The sequence below is a fragment of the Gorilla gorilla genome, chromosome 1 (genome assembly GCF_029281585.2).
Source record: "Gorilla gorilla gorilla isolate KB3781 chromosome 1, NHGRI_mGorGor1-v2.1_pri, whole genome shotgun sequence".
NCBI classification, from domain to species: Eukaryota; Metazoa; Chordata; class Mammalia; order Primates; family Hominidae; genus Gorilla; species Gorilla gorilla.
The window spans coordinates 105,109,885-105,131,591 of record NC_073224.2 but is presented as its reverse complement, the minus strand read 5'-3'; the positions used below and the strand labels follow the sequence as shown (position 1 = coordinate 105,131,591).

The following is a 21,707-nucleotide window of genomic DNA, read 5'->3' as shown; positions in this document are numbered from 1 at the left end:
GGCCTGTGGCCAAATACCTGGGACCCTCACCTCCATCTCTGTCTTTCTAGGAATATTAGTTAGAGACTGATTATCTCATGTGAGCCAGGACATTCTTCCAGCAAGGTTGGCCTCTGGATGGTGAACGGGCTGTGCAAAAAAGCCCTGCTTCTTCCCTTGTCTAGAGGGTGGACATTGGCTACAGGCTCTTCCATCTCTCATGACTTCATGGACCCTCCTCTGCCAGTTTTTTAAATCAGATCACCCTCCATGTTGTTCCTGACCCACAGGGGAAGCTGTCCTCAGTTGTAGCCGTCTTGACTGGATGAGTCCTGGCAGTCTTTCTAGGCGAACCAAGAATGTTTGTGTGAGGGAAGGTGTTTGCTGTTGCTTTACTGCTGTCTGTACGTGCCAGTGCTGGAACAGAATTTGGAAGATTCTGAATAATTAGTTACTTATTCTCAAAGAAAATCTTTGAAAGAATCAGGAGGTCAAGTCAAGAACATGAAAATTTATATTCTTAGTACAGTAGAAAGAACATTGGGCTCTGGGAATTTTATCTGGGTTTTCTCCTGGCTTTTTTTTCCCTCTGTGTAATTTTGGGTAAATCAGCCTCCCTAGCTCTCAGTTTTCTCTTCTGTGAAACAGGAAGACTGAACCACGTAATTAATATCCAAGGTCCCTTCCGGCTCTAAAAGGCTATGATTCTAGATGAGAAGTTATATCAAGAAAGATGTGGCCAGTCAGATTGAGTCATCCAGGCATACCTTTTTAGCTTCTGTTTGAGGAGTTGTCTCCAGATAAGAGGAGATGTGGCTTCCCAATAACTCTTTTTTTTTTTTTCCTTTCAGAACATTTTCCAGATGGCGAGGTCACAGCAGAGAGATGTGGCCACCTAGCCTTTCCTTATCCCCTTCCCTTCCCTTCACCCCCATCCTCTTACTCCTTTCATGTCCCATTTCAGACAGAGTAACCATTAACAAAAAAGAAGAGAAAAAGTTAAAGTCGTTATATTCAAAAGCCCTAAACTAAATATTATTAATAACCCCCTCTGAATTTCATGTCTCTGGAATTGAGGTGGTAGTGAACAGCAGATCGGTCAGCACCAGAAGTCAACTGAGTTAAGGCAGGAAAAAGAAATCAGCCCAACCAACTTGCCAAAGGTATCTTTGTCCTTTCACCTGGGCCTCATACCAACAGCCTCTCCTTGTACTATATTTTTAAAACTGGAACTATGAACTTCATCCATTTGCACTGTTCAGACATATATATGTATGTATGTAAAAATTATATATACACAAATTAGCTGCACGTATATACATATATATATTTCTTTTTAAATTTCATATTGATGGCAGTACCTTTTCTAGCTTGTGTTTTTACACATCTTTCACTAGAATCCATGACCTCTCTTGTGCTCTCTTTCTTTTGAAACAAACTTTAAAAAGGAAAAAAAAGCATTTTACCGGGAAAAATACCTCTCCTCATGAAGGACTTGAAAAGTTTACAACCTGCTTGGATTTTTGCCCCTTTTTTTGTATTGAGTATAGATTCCGGCTCATGGGTTGCCATAGAGTCTAGGAACAAGGAGTATAGTTTCTTTATCTTCCAAGAGGGTGTTGGGGAGGAGAAAGAGGTGTGTTTCTCAAGGTTAACAGGCTGTGGTTCTGCAGGGAGAGCCTGAAGTCCTGGTATGGTCTCTTGATTCCGTGACAATTTTTTTGATCCATCTATTTCTCTCACTCCTGGCTTTCTAGCCACATTCTGCACCTCCTTCCTGCTTTCCTAGAGCCTCGGTATGCTTTCCCTCAACCGACCCTGGCTCAGGAGGTTGATGCCATGGGAACCTGAACCTGAAACACTTCATGGTAGTAATTTCCTGTTTTCCTTGCCTTTTTTTTTTTTTTTTTTTTTTTTTTCTGAGACAGGGTCTTACTCTGTCGCCCAGACTGGAATGTGGTGGCATGAACATAGCTCACTGTTACCTTGAATTCTGGGCTCAGGTGATCCTTCTGCCTCACCCTCCTGGGTAGCTGGGACTACAGGTGTGCACCACCACACCTGGCTAATTCTTCTTAAAATTTTTTTGTAGAGACAGGGTCTCACTGTGTTACCCAGGCTGGTCTCAAACTCCTGGCCTCAGGTGATCCTCTTGTCTCAGCCTCCCAAAGTGCTGGGATTACAGGCATGAGCCACTGTGTCCTTCCCTGCCTTTTTTGCAGCAGGGATGGTACTCAGGACCAGAGTTAAGCTGATACCTTAGGCACACAGGTTGGACTTAAATAGAGGAAAGAAAGCAAGCAACGCCCTATGTACATGAGGTTTTACCTCCTCCATTCCTGACCAATAACCACCCATAACTACGGCATTCTCTGTGACTTCCTTAAACAGCAGTGATGGGAAGGGATCCAATAGTATCTTCAAGGCCTTGGGGAAACTTGCAGTGGGTCAGTGGTCTGTGCCAACCAAACGATAGCCCCATCCAAGCCAGCTGAGGACCTAGGAAGGAGTAGTAGGAATATGGTTGATTAGATTGGATCTCCCAAGTTTTAATTGAAAGGAGACTGAAGGAAAACCTTTCTGCTTTCTGTCCGTTAAAGAGCTCCTCATCTGGTCTTGCAGCTAGACCCTTTGAGACTTAAGAGCTGCATCCCAGGATCAGAAGCCAGGGCTAATTGGGGTAGGACAATATTCCCAGCCCCTAAGCTCTGTAGATAATGCATAAGAAGCACCAAGTCAGGCTCAGATGCAACTAAAACACATCTTTGAGCCTTTTCTTTTTCCCTTCTCCCCTTTCTAAACAAAAACCTTCCTAGGATGGCATCTTTTGCTCTAATTGGGAGACAGTCATAATTGGTTGTAGTCAGTTCTACTAAGCAGTGTTGGGGTGGTTGGAAAATCTCTTTTTTGTAATTTGTTATTGCAAATCATTGTGAGGCCACTTTTTCTTTCTTTCTTTCTTTCTTTCTTTCTTTCTTTCTTTCTCTTGCTTTCCTTCTTTTGCTTTCCTTCTTTCATCTCTTTTTTGTAATTTGTTGTTGCAAATCATTGTGAGGCCACTTTTCTTTCCCCTTCCTTCCTTCCTTTTTTTCTGTTTTTTTTTTTTTTTTTTTTTTTCCAGAGTCTTGCTCTGTCGCCCAGGTTGGAGTGCAGTGGCACGATCTCGGCTCACTGCACCCTCTGCCTCTTGGGTTCAAGCGATTCTCCTGCCTCAGCCTCCCAAGTAGCTGGGATTACAGGCGTACACCACCACGCCCCACTAATTTTTTGTATTTTTGGTAGGGCGGGGTTTCACCATGATGGCCAGGTTGGTTTTGAACTCCTGACCTCAAGTAATCTGCCCACCTCGGCCTCCCAAAGTGCTAGGATTACAGGAGTGAGCCACTGCGCCTGGCCCACTTTTCTTTCTTTCTTTCTTATTTTGTTATGCTGGCAGCCATTTGCCCCTGCATGGTATGGGATCAAAGAGGACAGCCTTTCCTCCCTCACCTTCTCCAAATCTAGGTGAAATCACAGAGTACAAAACGTAAGAATGCTGAATGTGTAAAGTTTCAGAGGGATCCCTAATTTGAAGACTTTGACACAGAACTAACTTCTTTTGACTTAAATGAATTTAAAATGAGCCAAAGGACCCTGAAAAGAAGACATGTTGATTTCCCACTCCTAGATGCTAAAGAGACGTGGCACCAGCTTTGTTCAAACTGTAAAAATAGCAATTTGCCCCTACTCGCTCAGAGTGGGACAGTAATGAACAGAGCTGGGATTCCATGCGACAGCTTGAATGCTGACCTTCAGACATGAGACATAGGGATTTGGAGGCCCCTTAGAATGGGTAGATGGTGTTATGTTCCCTTTCTGGCATAGCATTCACTTGGTGCTTTGGAGATTAGGTGAGGGTACTATAGGTAGTTGGCCTGTTGGCAGAATATATTTAGGAACAGCCCTTCTTGAAAGTGTCCCAGTAACAAAGCACCCAGCTGCAGCAAGGAGGTGGGGAAGGAGAGCACCCCAAAGGACAGCGCCTTCTCTTCCACCCATGCACGGCCTTGGGTGATGGAGGCGGGTTCCCCGTGGCTGCGTGGATCCCATAGGATCAAGCCCTTCTTTGCATGAAGCAGTGTTAGTTGTGACTCTTCTCTCTCCCCTTCCTCTGCACTTCCTTTCTGTAATCCCTACTGTTCTTCTTAGTCCCAGCTTCTGCCCAGGGAGGCTTCTACCCAGACTTCTTTTGCAATTTGTCCCTGGGAAGAGGGGGTCTCCCAGTGCCCCCAGCTTCATCCCAGCAGAACCAGCAGGATCCTCCTGGTCTCTCACTGGCCTTCCTCCACACTTGGTTTCTATCCTCTGGGGTAGAAGCTCAGAGCTTTTTATGGCCCAGGAGAAAATGTAGACCCTGAGAAACCTGTCCCTGCAGAAAGGTTCCCTTGGGCCATGCTTTGGGCCCTCTGCTCTTTATATGTTTATTCTATTCTCCATTTTTCCACCCTGTCCTTACCCTAGGCCTAAACACAGGTACAGATGTGTGCGTGCTCAGGGCAGCTCCTAGGCCTGGACCGAGCTCTCAGGGAGGAATTAGATAAATATTCCAACATCCTCATGCCTGGCCCATTTAGTTTCATCCTTTAGTTACCCAGGCCAGTAGCTTTGGGTTATCCCTTCCTGTAGCTCCAAACCCAGCACTTGGAGCAGCAAAATAGGGCACTGACAGGAGATGACACTCTCTCCTATCTCAGAATTTGCCAACTTCTGGGCTGGGCTCCTAGGAGGTAGTTTTCTTGAAGGGGACTGCATCCTAGTTGACCTGAATTTTCCAGACCAGGAGGGACTGCTGTGCCCTCCCTTCTCGCCATCATACTGTTTGGCTAGATTCATTCAGCAGTAGAAGCTCTTTGATCCGTTGACCCCAGCATACTGCTGTTTCTTCACCAGCTTCATTGTGTCACAGTAGCTTCCTTTGGGAGGATGATGTGATAGAACACTCAGAGAGAGGGAGGGAGAAGAGAGGTAGTGGGTATGCTTCTCTAGCTCCCCATCTTCCAGGTCCACCTCTTGACTTCCTGTTCCCCTAAACCTGAGCACATCACGCCAGGCCTCTTTGCTGCCAGGACAGCATCAGCTCACTCCTCAGCAATAATCTAGGGTATGTGGGAAGGTCAGGGCTGTGGTAAGGAATAGAATCAAAGAAGGGAGTGATACGGGGTGGGGGCACTTGGCCGCCTGCTAAACTTGGACATTAATTTTATATCATGACCCCCTTTTAAGCCAGTGAGCTGGGCTTCAGTTTTTCCCAGGCCATGCACATTTAATTTATTTCAGAGAAACTCTAATTGTATTTTCACTGCAGTATCTTGTATTTTTTATTTGTGATTTAAGAAATGTGAAGAGAAAATACACAGACACAATAATGGCTAACAGTGTTTCTTTCATTCCTTGTTCTAGAGCTAACCACTCTAAAATTGTTTGGTAATGTCACTTAGTGTAATTAATTGTAACATATTCTTTTAAATAAATTGATTTATTGATCAAACACTTCTTTGGTTTCCTAGACTACAAATCCTTTGGGTTGTGTGGGAAGAAGTGAACAGGGACCTTTGAGATTTGAGTCAGAGTGGTCAGTCTGAAAAGAAGAAACATCTAACCAGTTTCCCCAGGTAACTAGTGTGGCAGTTTTTTGAGTACAGGGAATGGAGAAGGGTGAGGAAAGAAGCCACAGGAGGCCCTTGGTTTGCAGTTCTCTTCCCAGTGGCTCCTTTGAAAATTCCTTCTTCTCCTTCAGATCTCAGAGGTGATTGGGCTTACCCCTCCCATCTGCAAGCTTGCACAAAAATCCTTTGAAGATTCACAGGATTCCTTTCTCTGCCATGCAGATAGAGCCTGGCAGAGCCTTTGGTACAGATCTTAGCAATGGACCCTCCTCTCCACCCCCAGCAACAGGTATATACTTTTTCAGGTAAATCGGGAAAGTTTTTCTCTTTGGGATCTGGACTGAAAGGAACACATTATGACTACTGAACTGTCCAGCACAAAACTAGGCACTGTGGGTGGCCTTACTCTCCCCTGCTCCCACACTCCTGAGAAGAAGGGTGGTCCTACTGCCTTTTGCTTTTACAGAGGCGTCTGAGGGGCTGGGGCCTAATTACCTTCTCTCAAGAGTACCTGTTCCTCTCTGCACATTTGTTTATGAGCTGACTCTGGTCTGAAAAGCTCAGCATTTGTGGTGGGTGAGACATTTTAATTTTTTTATAAAGCTCCATTTATTATTATTTTTACAACTTCCGATCACACGCTTTTGTTCCCTAACTGATGACCATAAGACCAAGGACCATTGTGGCACTTTGTTTGGCAGTTTGGGAAGAGACATTGTTCAGGGGCTCATTCATTCACCCACCCATTAGCTTTGGATATTTAAAATCTAAGAAACACTACTGTGCTAATGAAGGGGGGAAGTGTTAACTTTCCTAAGCAAAGAGTCCATAAAGAAGAACAAAGTGGAATTCCAGAATTAGAGTTACAGTGGTTAAAGTCAAACATTTATTAGGTATCTGCTGTTGGGGGTGGGGTGGGGAGATTGTTTGAGATACTGCAACAGACACAAAAGCAAAGAAAGAAACATTTCTGCCAGCTTACAGGCTCACAGAAGAATGAGACACTTACGCATGGCCATGATACACAGCAGTGAAAGGTTTAAGTGCCATAAGGACTAGAAAAGGAAGGAGAAAGACCTGTGGATGAGGGCCGTTAAGATTTTCATGAAGAAAGCAGTGTTTAAGGTGAACTGTTTTAGTGTGAGAAGGATTTCAACAAGAAGGCATTCAACAAACATTTATTGAGCCATTATGTGCCAGACACTGTAGTAACTGGGAATGAAAAGACATGGGAGAAAAGGGACCAAACTTGCCTAGAGAACAATGAATAGTTCTATTTGGGTATGTGTAGGAATGAAGTGGAAAGTAAGGCTTCGAAGAGCCTTGAATGCCAGGCTGAGGTGTTCTATGAAAAACAACAAAAAACAGCAGCAGAGAAGTTTTGTTTTTTATTAGCTGCAGTTTAGAAAGATTGATGCTTCAGAACATAGACAGAAGGACCAATTAGGAAATTGCTATGATTACTCAGTTAATAAGTGTAGGCAGCGATAATTGAAAAGAGGGAAATGATATGAGAAAGTTTGTGGAAGTGAAATCTTAAATGATTTAATACCATTGAGTTTATGCGAAAGTACTAAAAACTCTTGAGGTTTTCTGTCTATGTGACTAGAAAATAGAAATATATGAGTCGGGACTTTATGGGAGAAAGTTTTAGCATTGGCCCTATGATGATGTAGATACGGATGGGAAATCCAGTATAGATGTCCAACAGTCATTTCTTATTTACTAAGCAATGTCTAATATTTGGGGCACTGTTTAGGGTGACCAGGATACAGTGCTGGACAAAGCAGACTGGGTAGTAAATGTTGGTGAATTAACTTTTAAAAGATGACTCTTGGCTTCTTGGGAGAACAAATTGTAGGAGAGCAGGAAAAGAAACATGGAGACAGATGAGAGCAATGTGACGTGGACAGTGTTGATGGCTGTGGAGATGCAGAGACATGAGTAAGTAAATCAGCTGAATACTTTAGAGGTAGACTTAGTAGGGCTTTGCAGTTGGATTGGGGAGGAGACATGAGAGAAAGGGTGTAATCCAAGTTTTGGCTTGAGTAGGTACCTAGTGGTGCTGCTTACTAATGATGAAGACTGAGGGTGGGGTAGCAGCCTAGAAGCACATGTTCTGTGAAGTCAAAGAAGACACCTGTGTGATCCTGAGCCTGCCCTAAAGCAGCTCACAGAGAAGAATCTAGGAAGTGGAGGGACTTAGGGCTTATGCAGTCCACCCTCTACCTGAAGGACTCACTCCTAAGCCTGCTTGCTACTTCTTGGGATCTTTGCCTCAGGTCAAAGAACAGGTAAGAAGAGAACATCATGGGCTTTGGAATCTGACAAACTGGGTTCAACTCCTACAGCCATGCCTTACTGGCTTTATGACTCCAGGGAAGTTAGTTAACCTTCCAGGCCTCCTTTTCCCATCTATAAAATTATATCCTACCTAGGCTGGGCGTGGTGGCTCATGTCTGTAGTCTGAGCACTTTGGGAGGCCAAGGCGGGAGGTTTGCTTGAGCCCAGGGGTTCGAGATCAGCCTGGGCAACATAGCAAGACCCTGTCTACAAAAAAAAAAAAACACCATTTTTAAAAATGAGCTGGGAGTGGTGGTGCAGCCACTTATAGTCCTAACTACTTAGGAGGCTGAGACAGGAGGATCCCCTAAACCAGGAGTTCAAGGTTGCAGTGAGCTATGATCTCACCATCACACTCCAGCTTGAGTGACAGAGTGAGACCCTGTCTCAAAATAAATAAGTAAAATAAATAAACTATAGCCTGCCTCACAAGGTTGTTAGGAGGTAAAATGAGGAAATGCACAATAAGGACTTGGAACAGAATCACATATGGAGCAGTGGTTAGTAAATGGTGGTGTCACAACTGGCTCCCGGTATCCACACTGGCCTCTGTGCAGAAATGGAGGTCCAGAAGTGAGACTGCAAGTCCTCAGCCTTCAGAGGGACAGAGCTGGATACAGGGGAGAGCCCCCGACAGGGGAGATCTCCTTGTGCCCAACTCTGCAGGACATTCCAGAATTAAGCCCCAAAGAAGGGCTGAAGGACAGGATCATGAAGCCATGAACAAGGCCTGGATGCTGCTCAAAAGCAAGGGCCCGGCCTTCCCTGATGGGATTTTCTCTCTCAAACCTCATTCTCTACCTCCCTCCCCCTTCCCAGTGTGGGTAGGGAACAATCCCCTACCCTCAACCTTCCAAGACTCTTATTTGATGCTTTTAAACTTTTTTCTTTATTTAGACAGAAAAGACCAACTCTTTAAAAGTAAAATGCAATAAATAAATAAGTTAAGCATAGAGAACTGTCTGAAACTGACTCCCCGGTCTCCCCTTACCACCCCCACCCCCACCCCATTTTCTTTTCCCTAAAACCTCTTCCTAAAGAAAATGAACAGGTAATAAACCCCTTGACCCCTCCCCACACCCCTCCTCCCAATACCCAATTACCCCCCAAAGCAAAGGGAGAAATTAAGAGAGAGAAAAAAATCCAAGGGCAACATTGTCTAAACTCCCAGAAAGAGAGATGGCAGCGTCCGGGCCAGGCCGGGCGGGCTGGATAACGCACGGGTGGTAGTGGTATTTACACAGAGGGAACCAGCAGAGACTGTAAACATTTTTAGGGGTTCAGGGGAAGGTCTTTTCCTCATGAAAGGAGGAGGGTCTCTGTGGCTGGCAGAGAGGCAGCCCTCAGGGCTCCCCCACACCCTCCTTAGAGGGGGCCCTTGGGGGAGGCAGTGAGTTTTAGGGCTGGGAGCCCAGGAATCAGGGATATCCTACCTCTAGCTGAGGGTGGAGGGGAGTGAGAGCCAGCTTCCAAGAAACCCCTAATGTGGGGAAGAGGCTGGGGTGAGGGTGAGCTGGGAGTGTGTGGCAGGCCCCTGCGGCTCTCCTGGGGCCTGCACGGGTAGAACAGGCCCACTGTTGGGGGAGGCAAGTACAAACGCTGGGCACAGAAGGCCTGTCACAGGAGCCCAGCAGAAGGCAGATACCCCGGAACCTTCGAGCCTGTTCCTCGCTCCCTCACAAAGGCCAAAAGGGCATCTAGGAGGAAATGGGCCCTTGGAGCCAGGGAAGCATAGCCACGGCCCTTCAGAGAGGCAGGGGGGTGGGAGGGGCCGGTGTCTTGTGCCCCCGGGGGCCACGAAGCAGCGTTTGCCCCAGAACCCAGTCAAGGCCCAGGGCAGGTGTGCGGAGAGGGCCGGGGCCAGTCGTGGGAAGAGGGTGTGAGGCGCCCCTTCCTCTGGGATCTCCAGACCTGTGAAGGAAGAAACATGGGTGAAGCATGGGGAAGAGACCGCCGATGCGGATCACGGGCTCTGGGGGAGGGGAGGGGGCTGGAGTGAGCGACAGCATCTAGGATGGGGCTGCCTGAGGAAGGCAGATCATCAGGCCTCAGTCCAAACGGACCCATCTGCCCCCACCCCCCAGCCATGAGAGCAGGGATAGAGGAGACAGGAGGGAGGGGGCAAACCATACAGGAAACCAAACGGTATTAGGAAGGAAATAGTCAGACAGCCCATGAAAAAAATAAAGACTGGAGGAGGAGAGAGGCAAAGAGATGACAACAGACAGGCAGGCAGAGAAATGGAGAGAGAGACAGAGAAGGGGGTGCGTGTAAGAGACAGACACCTGGAAAAAGAAAGGGAACATCCGCAGAGAAGGCCAGGGCAGAGCCCAGGTCACGGCTCAGGGATGGAGTCTCATGGGGTGAGACCACCCCCGGCCCCCAGTTAGTGCTCTCATTCCTTTTTGGAAAGGAACACAGAAAGCAAGAGAGAAATGCACAGAACACAGACCACAGTCACCAACCACTGTAGACCAAGCACGTCCCGCGAGCTGCCCCCGGCCCTGACCTTGGGCTTGGGGGTGCTTCCCTCCGCGGCCCCTCCCCAAAGAACAAACAATCGGCTCCAAAGACAACACGCTCGTTCCATGCAACTTACAGGGGCCCGGAGCAGGGGTCCGGGGATGGGGGCTTCGGCCGACAATGGACACGGGCCCTGGGCTGGGGGGGCCCCCAGGGTGGGGGGAGTTAAGCAGCCAGGATTGGGGGGAAAGGGGAGAAACAGAAAATGTGGGTATTTTTCTTGGGTTGTGTTTTCTCAAGGGTTTGGTCCAAAGGAGATTAAACAGTGCGAAAGTAACCAAGGCTCACAGCTCTGTGGCCATGAGGTTGAGGTGGTGGCCAGCAATGGGGTGGAGGAGACCTGATAAGTAAACTTCACAGGCGGTGCGACATTTCAACCTCTTCCACCTAAACCAGAGCAACTCCCAAGAGGCCTGGAAATGGGCTCCCCCAGTCTGTCCTGTGCACTCTGCTGCCCCATGGGTCTGCTGCTACATGGGAAAAATCGCCTGAAGTCCAGGGAAACCAGGGCTGATGTCCTCACTTCTCAGGACAACAGAGATTCTAGGAGCCAAGGATTCTAGGGCCCTCTGGCACCCTCAGCCAACCCCTTAATCCTCCAGTCCTATTCCCCTAATTCCACTCTAACCCGAAGGAAAACCAGAAAGAGACACACACAGACATGGACGCTGACCAGACAAACGAGACCAGATATTGTGGAAGGTCCAGGGAGTGGACACATATATACAAAGACTTGGCTCTTTCTGGGGTCACGGAGGGTGTGTGTGTCAGAGAGAGAGAGAGAGAGAGTGACTCAGATTATTGAAAAACAGCTGAGGGAGCTGCCCCAGCCCCCTGCTTCAAGTGCCCAGGGTCAAGGGTGGGGTGGGCATCCCTGAGGGTGGTGGAGGACAGGGGTGGGGGGTGTAGTCCAATCGAGGGCCCTGGCTGCAGTGTGTGAAGCTGGGGAGGGAGGCCACAACAGAGGAGCGGGACCCACCTGGGGGCCCTCAGTAGGGCCGGTTGGCATCCTTAGGCCGCTTTAGCTGGACTTTGAGGCGCTTCATGCCGATCTGGAAGCCATTCATGGCCTGGATGGCAGCCTGGGCACTGGCCGGATTGTCGAAACTCACAAAGCCTGGGGTGAGAGGGGCATAAGGCCCGGCCCAGCCCCACCTCGCTCTTCCGTGCTTAGGAGACCTCTGGCACTACCCTATGTCTCCCAAGTGTCCCAAATGCCTAGAAAGCTGCCTGCCACATAGCAGCATTCCGTAGGAATTTGTTGATTGATGGGTTGAATGGATGAATCCAGTCCAGCCACTCCAACTACCACATTCTTCCCAGCATTCTGTGCCGGTGACCCCTTCCTCTGCCTGGATAGCTCTGAGCCTGCCCTTTGAAAACGGCCACTTCCAGACCCTAAATGGCTTCTGAAGCAGAGAAGAACATTCCCTTTCTCCCCCTGAGGAAGCCTTTCAAAGATGTGAAGGCAGCTAAAACTGACTCCCCAAGCCCACCTTTTGCAAACCAAACATCCCCGGACCATAAGCCTATTTCAGACCTCATGGGACATGAATTTGGCCAGTTTTTAAGAGAAACACTGAAGGAAGAAGAGATGGGCCGAGGCAGCAGCTGGGTGTGGCATGTTGGGTGTGTCAAAATGGCTCTTTTGTACTCTTGGATAATCAGTATTTCAAATACTGGGTCCACTGTGACCATAAATGCCTTCAAATATATTAGACCTTGTCCTGATTTGGAGTATGGCAAAAAATGTGCCATACCATATTCTTACCAAAACATTTGCTTTGATTGGTGGCCCGGTCAACAAAGACTTTGGCTGAGATGACGTGGCCAAAGGGGACAAACATCTGGAGGATCTCTGAGTCAGTGAACTCCTGGGGCAGGTGGTAGATGAAGATGTTGCAGCCATCAGGGCCTGGGTGGCGACAGAGACAGAAGAAAGAGCTCAGTGACTGGGAGGCACACACCCTAGAAGCAAATGTCCCAGGGAAAGCAGATCCTGGGAGTGCCCTCCAGTCCCAGTCCTTGACAGTGTGGGCCAAGTCTCCAGCCACTCCCTCCCCACTTGCTTTCATCCTGACACGTGGGCAAGAGCTGGGCTCAGCGCGGGGTGATAGGGAGTCCCCAAGCCCATAACGAGGGCATTCCTGTCTCCCAAGGCCCCAGCCAGCACCTTCTCTTTGCTGCTGCTGTTGCTGCTGCTGCTGCTGCTGCTGCTGTTGAGGCGGTGGTGGGGGCTGCTGGGCGACGAGGGCTGGAGGCTGCGGGAACGCAGGTGCAACCAGGCTGTAGGCTGCTGGGTAGGCTGCTGGGGTGGGGAGAAGAGAGAGGTTGATGGGGCTTTCCTGACTTCTTGAGCCCTCCCAGCCAACCCTGTCTCTCTTCCCCTAGCCCAGGCCAGTGGCACCTGCAGGGCTAAGAGGTGGTCAGGGAAGGAGCTGCCTCAGACCCCTGGGTGTGCTGCCCTTAAAGACCCCTCCCCACAGTTGGGCTTGTCAGTAAAGCCTGAAGAGGGTGATTGGCAGGGAGCCAAGAAGCCCAGCCCCAGTTACTGGGCCTCTTTTCCTCCTGCCACCTCTTCCACCTGAGCAGGGGCCCTGGCTAGGGCGCCTCACCTGTGTAGTGCTGCATCCCCGCGTAGGCCTGCTGCAGGGGGTCCACGGGGGCCGCGGGGCTCTGGGCTGGGGAGAGCAGCACAGACTATGAGCGTGGACCTGGCACGCAGTGGGGGCCCTCAGTGCCTCTCTGGGCCTCTGGGCCGAGGCCAGGCAGGTGGGGAGCAGAGCTTCTCTGGGCATGGGGTGTGAAGTGAGAAGACGGAAATGCACAAAGCAGTGGGAAGAGGGGAAAGAGCCCAGCATTAGGAAGACTTGGGTCTGACTGTCTTGCAACCCTGGACAGGTCGCTTCACCGCTCTACACCTCAGCTTCCTGGCCGAGCCCAACAGGAAGGATCATCCCCGTCCAGGATGGCAGGGCAGGAGGAAGCACCTGTAACCCCCAAAGCTGGGAGGGAAGGTGTGTCCTGCCTCCCTAATGGGAGTGGTGGCTTAGATGGTTGCTGGGACGGAGTGGGCAGGCAGAGAGTCCCACCTGGGTAGGGGTGAACCCCGTTGGGATACAGAGCATCAGGGGCAGGCTGCCCAGTGGGCTGGGTGGGCACCGGGCTGTAGCCGTTGACGCCCAGGGCAGCCGGAATGGCAGAGACAGGCGTGGCAGCGATGGCAGGAGGGGTGCTGGTTCCTGGGGAGGAGAAAGCGACAGAGAGAGAGCAGAGGAGCAGACACACACAGAGGCAGAGAACCAGTCAGCAAGTCTGTGGGCAGAGGGGAGGAAGCAGGCCTCTCTGACCCCTGAGTCCCTCCCAGACCCCGAGGCTTCCCTGAGCAATGCCCTGTGCCCCTCCCTATCCCTACCATGCTTAGCTCCCTTGCCCGGCCTTGCCCAGGCCATACCTGAGGATGGGGTGATGGGGGTGGCGATGAGGCCATTGGCATTGATGGCAGCCATGTGCTGCATCTGCACGGCAGCCATGGTGGCCATGGGGCTGAGGTAGGCACTGTGAGCCGCTACCAGGGCCGCCTGCTGCTGCATCAGCTGGGGGGAGGGGAGAGGAGAGTGGGGCAGGCCCCCTGTGCCCCAGCCTGGCTCCCTCCCAGCCCGGGGCCTTGGCATCGGGAGGGTGGGGGCAAGATACAGGGGGTCAGGAGGGCTGGCCCAGCATCAGGGGCAGTGCTCACGGCCTGGGTGTAGGCGCTGTAGGCTCCAAACTGGAGGGCGATGGGGCTGAACATGCCCAACTGGGTGGCCACCTGCTGCATGCGGCGGAGACCTCGCTCCTTCTCGGTGTCAGCAAACTTCACCACCAGGCTGGACGAGGCACCCTGGGCACGGGCCCACACACAGGTCAGAGGTGCAGAGTCAGGGTCTCTCCTCCCCAAAGCCCTCAGGACCTGGTCTCCATTCCACCCCCATGGCATGGCTTGGCCTCTCTGAGAGGGCGGCCACCATTTTGCGTATGAAAGATGGGGAGATATTAATCCCACTCTCTCCCTATGCTAGGATGTGCAAGAGCCTAGAAGAAAAAATGAGGAATGTGAAGGCACATGCTTGGAAAGTGAAAGGCCTACTGGAATGAAAAGGGCATCATTGGCTACTCTGTGAGGACTCTGAACTGGAAATCATCCCCACCCTGGGTCGCCACAGCAAATGTTTAATCTCGGGCTAGTCTTCCCTTGTAGCTGCCCTGTGTGCCTTACCACGACTCCTGCCCCCACACCCCAGTCCTCATGGTGTGCCTCAAATCTTAATACTAGTCTGAGCTGAATAAAAACCAAATTGGAGCATTTGCAAGGATGATGGTAGAATCCTAGAATCTCAAAGCTGGAAGGGGCATAGGGTCATTGGACACAGTTCTCTACCCAATGCTGTGTCCCCTCCACCAAGTCCCCGTGAAATGTCTGCCCAGCCTTTGCTGGAGAGCTGTGAGTTATGGGAAGTGCATAGCCTTCTGAGTCAGCCAGTTCCAATTTAGAGGTGGGCTCTAGACTGGTCACTGACCTAACGCTGCTGTGCAGGGGCAGGGAAGAGGGGTGCACGTGGGGTCTCTAAGCAAGTGTCCTGGCACCCCAGCAAATGAGGGTAGGGGGATATGGGAAGGCTGGAGAAGAGATGGGGGTGAAGGGAGGGCTGGGGAATGGAGGGAGAAGGAGGGGGATGTGAAGGAATTTGGCTGAAGGTGGATGGGGAATAGGGGAGGAGTGGGGAGGTGGGGAAGTGCCATTTGAAATGTGAGGGTGTCCCTAAGCAGTTTGGTTCTTCTGCCAGGACATTCCTTTCCAGTAAATTCAAATAGCCAATCCTGAGTGGACTGCTTCTCTGGGCCAGGGCCTGGCAGGTGGGCAGGGTGGGAAGGAGAGGCCTGGGGGCAGGGGAGTGGGGCTCACTGGCAGGGTCCGGCTGCTGTGAAGGGTGTTGATGGCCGCCTGGGCCTCAGCGTGGGTCTGGAACTTCACGAAGGCACAGCCTGGAGAGGTTGAGATGGAGGAGGAGAGGGGTAAGCACCCATCCCCGCGGGACCCCGCGGTGGAACCCGATGCCTAGGGAGCCTTGGGGGTGGAACAGGAAGGGGAAGGGCCCGGTGGGGAAGGGGGAAGTGGGTGGACTACCTTTGCTGGTGCCATCTGGCCCCCGGAGCACAGTGCACTCGTCGATGGTCCCGAAGGGCTCAAACATCTTCCGGACGTCCTCATCTGTCTGCTGCTTCCCTAGCATCCCCACAAAGAGCTTCCGGTCTTCTGGGTGGTAGGGCACAGGAGGAGGGCATGTTCAGGGCCTCCTGGCTGCCTTCCCAGCCCTTCTTCCGCCCTTCCCTGGAGCTCCTAACACTACTTCCGCTACCCTAGGGTCCAATGGCTGTAGGGGCTGATGGTTGGGGAATGGGGTATAGTTGCAGAGGGTGCTCATCCCAGCTCTGAGGGACTCGCACTCCACCCTGGGCCTCAGTTTTGCCATCTGTACCCCCCCCAGATCTCACCCCCTCTGGCCACACTGACTCCTATCTCACCGCAGCTGGGAACTCTTCAGAATCATCAGGCTTTCTCCCTCAAGAAAGGCTACCCCTCGACAACTCCAGGCCCTGGGCCTGGGGGTGGGAGGAGAGGGACAGAGTCCAAAGGCACAGAACCTACCTCCTCGGCTCTCGCTGTCGGCTGGCTTGACCTGGATCGGCCTGTTCATCTGAAGGAGAGAAGAGAAGGCAGCTGCTGGGGACCTCCTCTGAACACCCAAGAGCCCTCCCAGGCCAGGCCCTGCAGAGAGACTAGAGGGGCAAGCCCCAGGCCCTCTAAGTTTCTGATGGGAAGGAAGGGACAGGGCCTAATACTGTTCAGCATGAAGGCCTGAGGGGATCAGAGGCACAGAGAGACAGGATGTAGAGGGAGAGGCTCATGGGCACAGCTCCAGGCTCAGGTTGGGCTCCTGATGACTTGGCCAGGGATGGGTGCTGCTGTCCTGAGTGGGAGAAGGGGGCCTGCACATAGGACCCGGGGCCTGAGAGAGAACCCGACCAAGGAGTTATTTAATAAGAATTGCCTCAATTCTACAAAGTGGGCACAACAGAGGCCACTCTGAAGAAGCCCCAAGGAGGACTCTAGACCGAGGGAGACCCCACAGAGGCCCAGACTTCCTTCTGACCTCTAGAGGTGTGTCTGTCTCTCTTTCTGCCCCCCTATACCCCTTGACCCCAGGGGGAAGGCACTCGGGCAGCACAAAGGGAGCAGATGCCCAGTCTCCGTGGCAACGGGAGAATGCGCACCATGGCAACCGCCCACTCAGCCTGATTTATCCGTCCCCGTCGCCCTGGCGACCGTGGTGACGTCATCACTTCTGCTGCTCCACACACCCAGAGAAGGAGTGGGGTGGGGGGTGGTAACAGGGTATGCTGGGGGTGGAGGATTTGGTGGGGGCTGGGAGGTGGGGGAGGGGCCCAGAAAACCTTCCTGATTCTGGAGGGAGGCTTGCAGAGCAGGCCCTGCAGGGGCCATCCCATCCCTTCTCCTGCCTCCCTCCTCCAGAGCAAATCCTTGGTGCCTGGAGGGCTCTAAAGGAGGAGTTGCTGTCCCGTGCTCCTTCGCAATTTACCCTGTGCACGGAAGTCCTCCAGAGCTCTAACCTCTCCCCGACCCCTGCAGTATCTCCCTTTGTTCAGTCTTCAGTGGAAATGGAGAAATTCCTAGTTCCACTCTCCATGTTCTTGTCTGGTGAGAGGACTTGGAAATTACTCCTGCAGGTTGATTTTCTTAACCAGGGTGGGGAGTATTATAGGAACTGGAGAAAGAGGAGAAGGACTTAGTATTTAGTGTCTGAAAATATTTTGCTCTTGAGGACTCTGACAGCTGGGACCACACCTGGTTGCCCCACTCATCTGATGGTGGGGCAGTAGTTCCAGTGACCAGAAAAATTAAACCTCCATTTACATTCTGAGGGTGAGGCTAGAGGTACCCTCAGGAAAGGTACTGGACTGGGAGTCAGGAGACCGGGATTTGAGGACTAGCCCTGCCCTGCCACTTACTAGCTGGGCGACCTTGGACAAGCCACTAGTCCCCTCTGGACCTCAACTTCCTTATCTGTAAAACAAGCGGGTGGGCCGGGCGATGTCTAATCAGGTTCCGGTCAGCTCCAGGCTCCAGCATGTGGAGATCCTGTGTGTGGCATCACTTAGCGCCGAGAAGTGCAGAAGTCACAGTTGCCCCTGCCCCTTCTCACCCTGGATCCTCACCCAGGTGTCGCATCATGCCAGTCAGTCTGGCCGACTCCACCAGTTAGGTATTCCCGGCCTCGGACCAAACCTAAGCCCCACCTCAACTGATACTCTTTTCCCAGGGCCCCACCCCCGCCCCCCAAATCTCTGGATCTGAGAGCAGGTGGTGAGGAGGGAGGGTAACAGTCACACAAATCCTCCAGCCAATCTGCCCCCAGCTTTATCACCCGCCAATCTGGGATTATCCCATCGGAGGCTCAATCTCCTTAGGCATGTGTGTGCGGGTGCGCATGCGCAAGCAAAGCGTGTCGTGGGGGCAGATGCTCAGGGTGCATGGGCTTTCACCTCCTTCTCTCCTGTGCTCTAGCCAAAGCACTCAGTAAATTCCCTCACAGGCACCTCCGCAGCCAGGCACCCACCCCTACACCCACGCCAAAAGAAGTAGAATCAGAACCAGGGTTGGGGGATTCTTACGCTTGGCGCTAGCCCCCTTCCCAGCAGGCCTGGGGATTTGCTGTTCTAGATGGAGATGGGAACCTGGGACCCAGAGAGAAAGGATGCAGTTCCCTCCTGGCATAGGCTCCCAGGCACAAAAATAGCATCTCGAGAAATACCCACGGCTGATGTGGATTCGCACAAAGAGACACACAAGTGTACAGACCACAGCAAGGACCGTGCTGACGGTAGGCTCCCCCTACACCCTCACAGACAGGACCCTTGGCGCCCCAGTGTCCCCTTCCCAGCCTCCTTTTTCGTGGCCTGGCACTTCCTGTGGGGAGCTCAGGCTTCGTTAGCTCAGCTCAGACACACCTGCCCCCTCCCCTGAGTCCAGCTGTGCCCTGTTTACCTGGCAACCAGGCGCAGCACCTTTCCTCCCTAGTTACTACCCACCAGGTGACAAGCCCTCCCTCGGGCCTCCCAAAGAAGGAGTGGCTATTTATACCCCAACCCAGTATAGCCGAGCCCCTCCACCACGGTCACTTTTAAGGCCTTCATCTTTCTCGCCAATAGCAAAAACCCCACTTCCAAGAAGACCTCACAGTTCTCACAAAATCTAATTCTTTTGAGGGTACAGCCTGGGGTCCTGCCATTCCTGGCTCCACACTTGTTCCCGGCGTCCCAGACCACTCACAGGTTCTCTCCGTGGGGCCAGAATCCACCTTCCTGACTGCAGACCGACAGGGAAGGCCCATGTCCCCCAAGTGGGATTTTGGTTCAGGGTGAAGGGGGAAGAGCTGGACAGAGGGCAACCCCTGCTCCACCACCTCCAGGAGGCCACACCCTGCTCAGAGGACAAATTCAGGGACCTGTGGCAGAGCCACTCCTGGGAACTCTTAGGGGAGAGAAAAGGAAATGGGGCTCAACAGCTATAGGCCCAGCCCCCATTCTTTCTCTTTCTTTCTGCAGCCCAAAATATCACCCTAGTATGGTAGCACCTTCTAGATTTTTGGGGTGACAGAGATGGGGAGCAAGGAGAGGGGGCTAAACGTCTGATTTTTTAAAAAAACCTGCAGTAGGAAGGCATGGAGATTAAACAGTAGGAAGAACACAGTTATGCAGGAGCTGACACACTGCACACACATGCGTGTGCATGCACACATACTCATGCATGCACACACACACACTGCATGCACACACACGTGCAAACACACACTGAGGGGAGAATGCAGGTGGCAGGAGAAGACTTAGGGAAGACAAAGAGTCACAGACATCTGCTCCCCACAACTGCCCTGGGTCTGTTCCTTCAAACCCCTTGGATGGGGGTCCCTCTTGGAGGATGGAACCCTCATTTCCTACTGGAAGCTGTGTCAGGTCCCTCTGGATTCTGTCCCCTGGGACAAGGGCTAAAGTGGAGAATTCAGCGTCACCTAGAAGCTCTGGAGCAGGGCTAGACAATCATTAACCAGGCGCCCTTCTTCCTCACCCCCACCCTGGGCTGGACTTCCTCAAGAAGGGCAGGTGGTGCCTCTCCACACCCAGGATGGAGCTCTGCCTGAGCTGCCAGGCAGCTGGAGGGGCACAGACCTAGGGTGGACACCTGCAGCTGGTACACATGACCCTTGGGGCTCATGCCCATCCCCAGGCTGTCTCTCATCCATGTCTCCACTCCAGTCCTCTTTATCTACCTTTTCCTCTGACCCCCTTTCATTTCTGCAGGGGCTCTGAGATAGGGAGACAACAGAAAAAGACAAACGGTGATGGAGATGAAAACTGTTGATTTGTGAGGGGCCTCCACAGAGGAAAGCAGGGAAGGCAAGTTGGGACTGGATGGGGACCAGGCTTCCCAGGGATACGTGTGCCCAAACCCCACACATCTGGCCTGTCAAGAGCTCACATGCCTGTGTGCACAAACACACGCTCGCCTTGGGTCCTGCAGCTCACACACGTGCATGGCCCTTAACTCTGGCTGTGACAGGCAATGCCTATTCTTGACACCGACTGGGATAAGATCGTTGGTGGGGGTGGGGGTTTGGGTGGATTTGCCGCAGTTGGCTTTGCTTTCCTAGCAGTACTCAAAGGTTGAGGCCATGGAAGGGCTGGGTCATGGATCTATGCAGGGTTTGAAGTTGGGGGTGGTTGCAGCAGTTCTAATTTTCCCGGGTCCCCACCTGCCCTTTCCCCATCTGTTTTTTCTATTTCCCTCTTAGGAAGAGATGGGTGAGCAGCAGCATTCTCCACTTCCCATGTTGGAGAAGGAGTAGAGGCCAGGACAGATGTGTCTCTGGCACCCAGACCCTGCTGAGCAAATGTTTGCTGAAGGTGGGGACGGAGTTAGGTCTCAGGAAGGCACTTGCTGGGATTCACAGTCTGGGAGAAGGCAGGGCAGACAGATAGCAAAGGGAGTGGGGGCATCCTTTCCCCCCAGCTTCCATGACTGGGGGAGGGGGACAGTCCAAGTTTCTTTCTTCCTGCCCTCAGTTGCCAGCCCAGGCTTGGGACAATCAGCAAGGCTGGCTGGGAAGAAGAAGACACAAAGAGATAGGACCTTGCAGGAGAGGGGCCACCTCTGAGGCCACCCCTGCCTCCCTGGGCATACCTGGTGGCATCAGGCCTGATCCTCTACAATGTCTGTCCCTGCCCTTGCCTGCTACTTCCAGGCCTACCTCCAGCCCAGACCTGCCCAGGCCTGCCCAGGCCCTGCTCTACCCTGATGCTCTGTGGCTCTGTTCCTGGGACTCTTCCTGGGAGACAGAAGGGAGATGGGAGCTCAAGAACCAGCAACAAGATGCCAATCTATCCGGCACCAGCTGCCTGTTCTCCGGGCACTCCTCCCTCATCTCACAGCCACCCAGCCTGCCTTTCCAGAGTGACAAAAGAGTGCCTGGGTGCCCCCTGCTCACCCTGATCCACACTTGGTGTCCAGAGACTTTTCCCCACACCTTCCAACCAGCGAGTCCTCCCTCTAGTGTTGCCCCATGGGCAGCTTGGGAAGTGGGGAAGGGGCTGCATCTGCTCCTGGTAAAAGTCATGTTTACGCCACTAATCGCTGCTTTCCTTCTCTCCAGGTAACAAGAAATGCATGCATCTACAGCAAGAAAGATGGATGCTACAGAGAGAGAGGGGGACTTCTGGTGATGAGAGGAGGTGGAAAATATGCTCAGTGTCAGGAGGGTGGTGAGCCTCCTGCCACTTCTATGGTCCTTCTCAGCCCCCTGGCCCTGCAAAGGGCAGGACTCACCCCTGGAAGCGTCTTCTGTTCGTGCAGGGCGCTCTGGGCCTTCAGGGCTGAATCCCGGGCACAGTATGTCAGGAAGGCACATCCTGAGGAGGGGCAGGGGCAGAGAAACACGGCGGGGGGTGAGTCCTCCATCTCCCCTCTCTGAAAGGCTCCCTTCCAAAGACTGACAAATGGGAAGCTTTCCCTTCTTGTCATCTTCTGCCTGCTGGGGTAGGGAGGTGTCTCCAAGGGGTAGACACTCTGCCCCAGAAGTGGGGCAGACACCTGGAGGCCTAAAT

General features: G+C 52.2%; 3 protein-coding genes and 1 long non-coding RNA gene across 18 annotated transcripts in view; 3 read left to right on the top strand and 1 right to left on the bottom strand.

Annotated features, from left to right (window-relative positions):
* SNX27 (sorting nexin 27) overlaps positions 1 to 5,508 on the top strand; it is an 88,478-nt gene extending 82,970 nt beyond the window's left edge. For 2 of the 3 annotated variants that reach the window (XM_055359067.2, XM_055359096.2), the window contains exon 12: positions 831 to 5,508. In XM_055359067.2, coding sequence (XP_055215042.1) covers positions 831 to 878 — 48 coding nt within the window. In that variant the 3' untranslated portion in view covers positions 879 to 5,508. Of the gene's footprint in view, positions 1 to 50 lie in introns of all 3 variants that reach the window. The other variant, XM_055359078.2, reaches the window with a different exon arrangement.
* CELF3 (CUGBP Elav-like family member 3) overlaps positions 1,340 to 21,707 on the bottom strand; it is a 22,331-nt gene continuing 1,963 nt past the window's right edge. For 3 of the 11 annotated variants that reach the window (XM_055359173.2, XM_055359138.2, XM_055359118.2), the window contains 12 exons: positions 21,430 to 21,512; positions 16,180 to 16,228; positions 15,658 to 15,786; positions 15,436 to 15,515; positions 14,230 to 14,373; positions 13,945 to 14,086; positions 13,583 to 13,732; positions 13,106 to 13,171; positions 12,664 to 12,798; positions 12,262 to 12,405; positions 11,470 to 11,607; positions 1,340 to 9,878 (listed from right to left, as the gene is read on the bottom strand). In XM_055359173.2, the coding sequence (XP_055215148.1) occupies positions 11,480 to 11,607; positions 12,262 to 12,405; positions 12,664 to 12,798; positions 13,106 to 13,171; positions 13,583 to 13,732; positions 13,945 to 14,086; positions 14,230 to 14,373; positions 15,436 to 15,515; positions 15,658 to 15,786; positions 16,180 to 16,228 (1,167 nt within the window). In that variant the 5' untranslated portion in view covers positions 21,430 to 21,512 and the 3' untranslated portion in view covers positions 1,340 to 9,878; positions 11,470 to 11,479. Of the gene's footprint in view, positions 9,879 to 11,469; positions 11,608 to 12,261; positions 12,406 to 12,663; positions 12,799 to 13,105; positions 13,172 to 13,582; positions 13,733 to 13,944; positions 14,087 to 14,229; positions 14,374 to 15,435; positions 15,516 to 15,657; positions 15,787 to 16,179; positions 16,229 to 16,684; positions 17,072 to 17,131; positions 17,286 to 21,429; positions 21,513 to 21,707 lie in introns of those variants that run through there. The other 8 variants (XM_055359179.2, XM_055359126.2, XM_055359129.2 and 5 more) reach the window with 7 other exon arrangements.
* Positions 17,355 to 20,004, top strand: LOC109026000 (uncharacterized). 3 transcript variants are annotated; one of them, XR_010129691.1, is made up of 3 exons: positions 17,355 to 17,502; positions 18,274 to 18,433; positions 19,908 to 20,004. It is a non-coding gene; the product is annotated as an uncharacterized lncRNA (long non-coding RNA). The 3 variants fall into 3 exon arrangements; XR_010129690.1 differs by having other exon boundaries at positions 17,355 to 17,810; XR_002004996.4 differs by having other exon boundaries at positions 17,355 to 17,815.
* RIIAD1 (regulatory subunit of type II PKA R-subunit domain containing 1) overlaps positions 20,373 to 21,707 on the top strand; it is a 16,280-nt gene continuing 14,945 nt past the window's right edge. The window contains exons 1-2 of the mRNA XM_063695158.1: positions 20,373 to 20,510; positions 21,257 to 21,365. Of these exons, the coding sequence (XP_063551228.1) occupies positions 21,345 to 21,365 (21 nt within the window). The 5' untranslated portion in view covers positions 20,373 to 20,510; positions 21,257 to 21,344. The remainder of the gene's footprint in view (positions 20,511 to 21,256; positions 21,366 to 21,707) is intronic.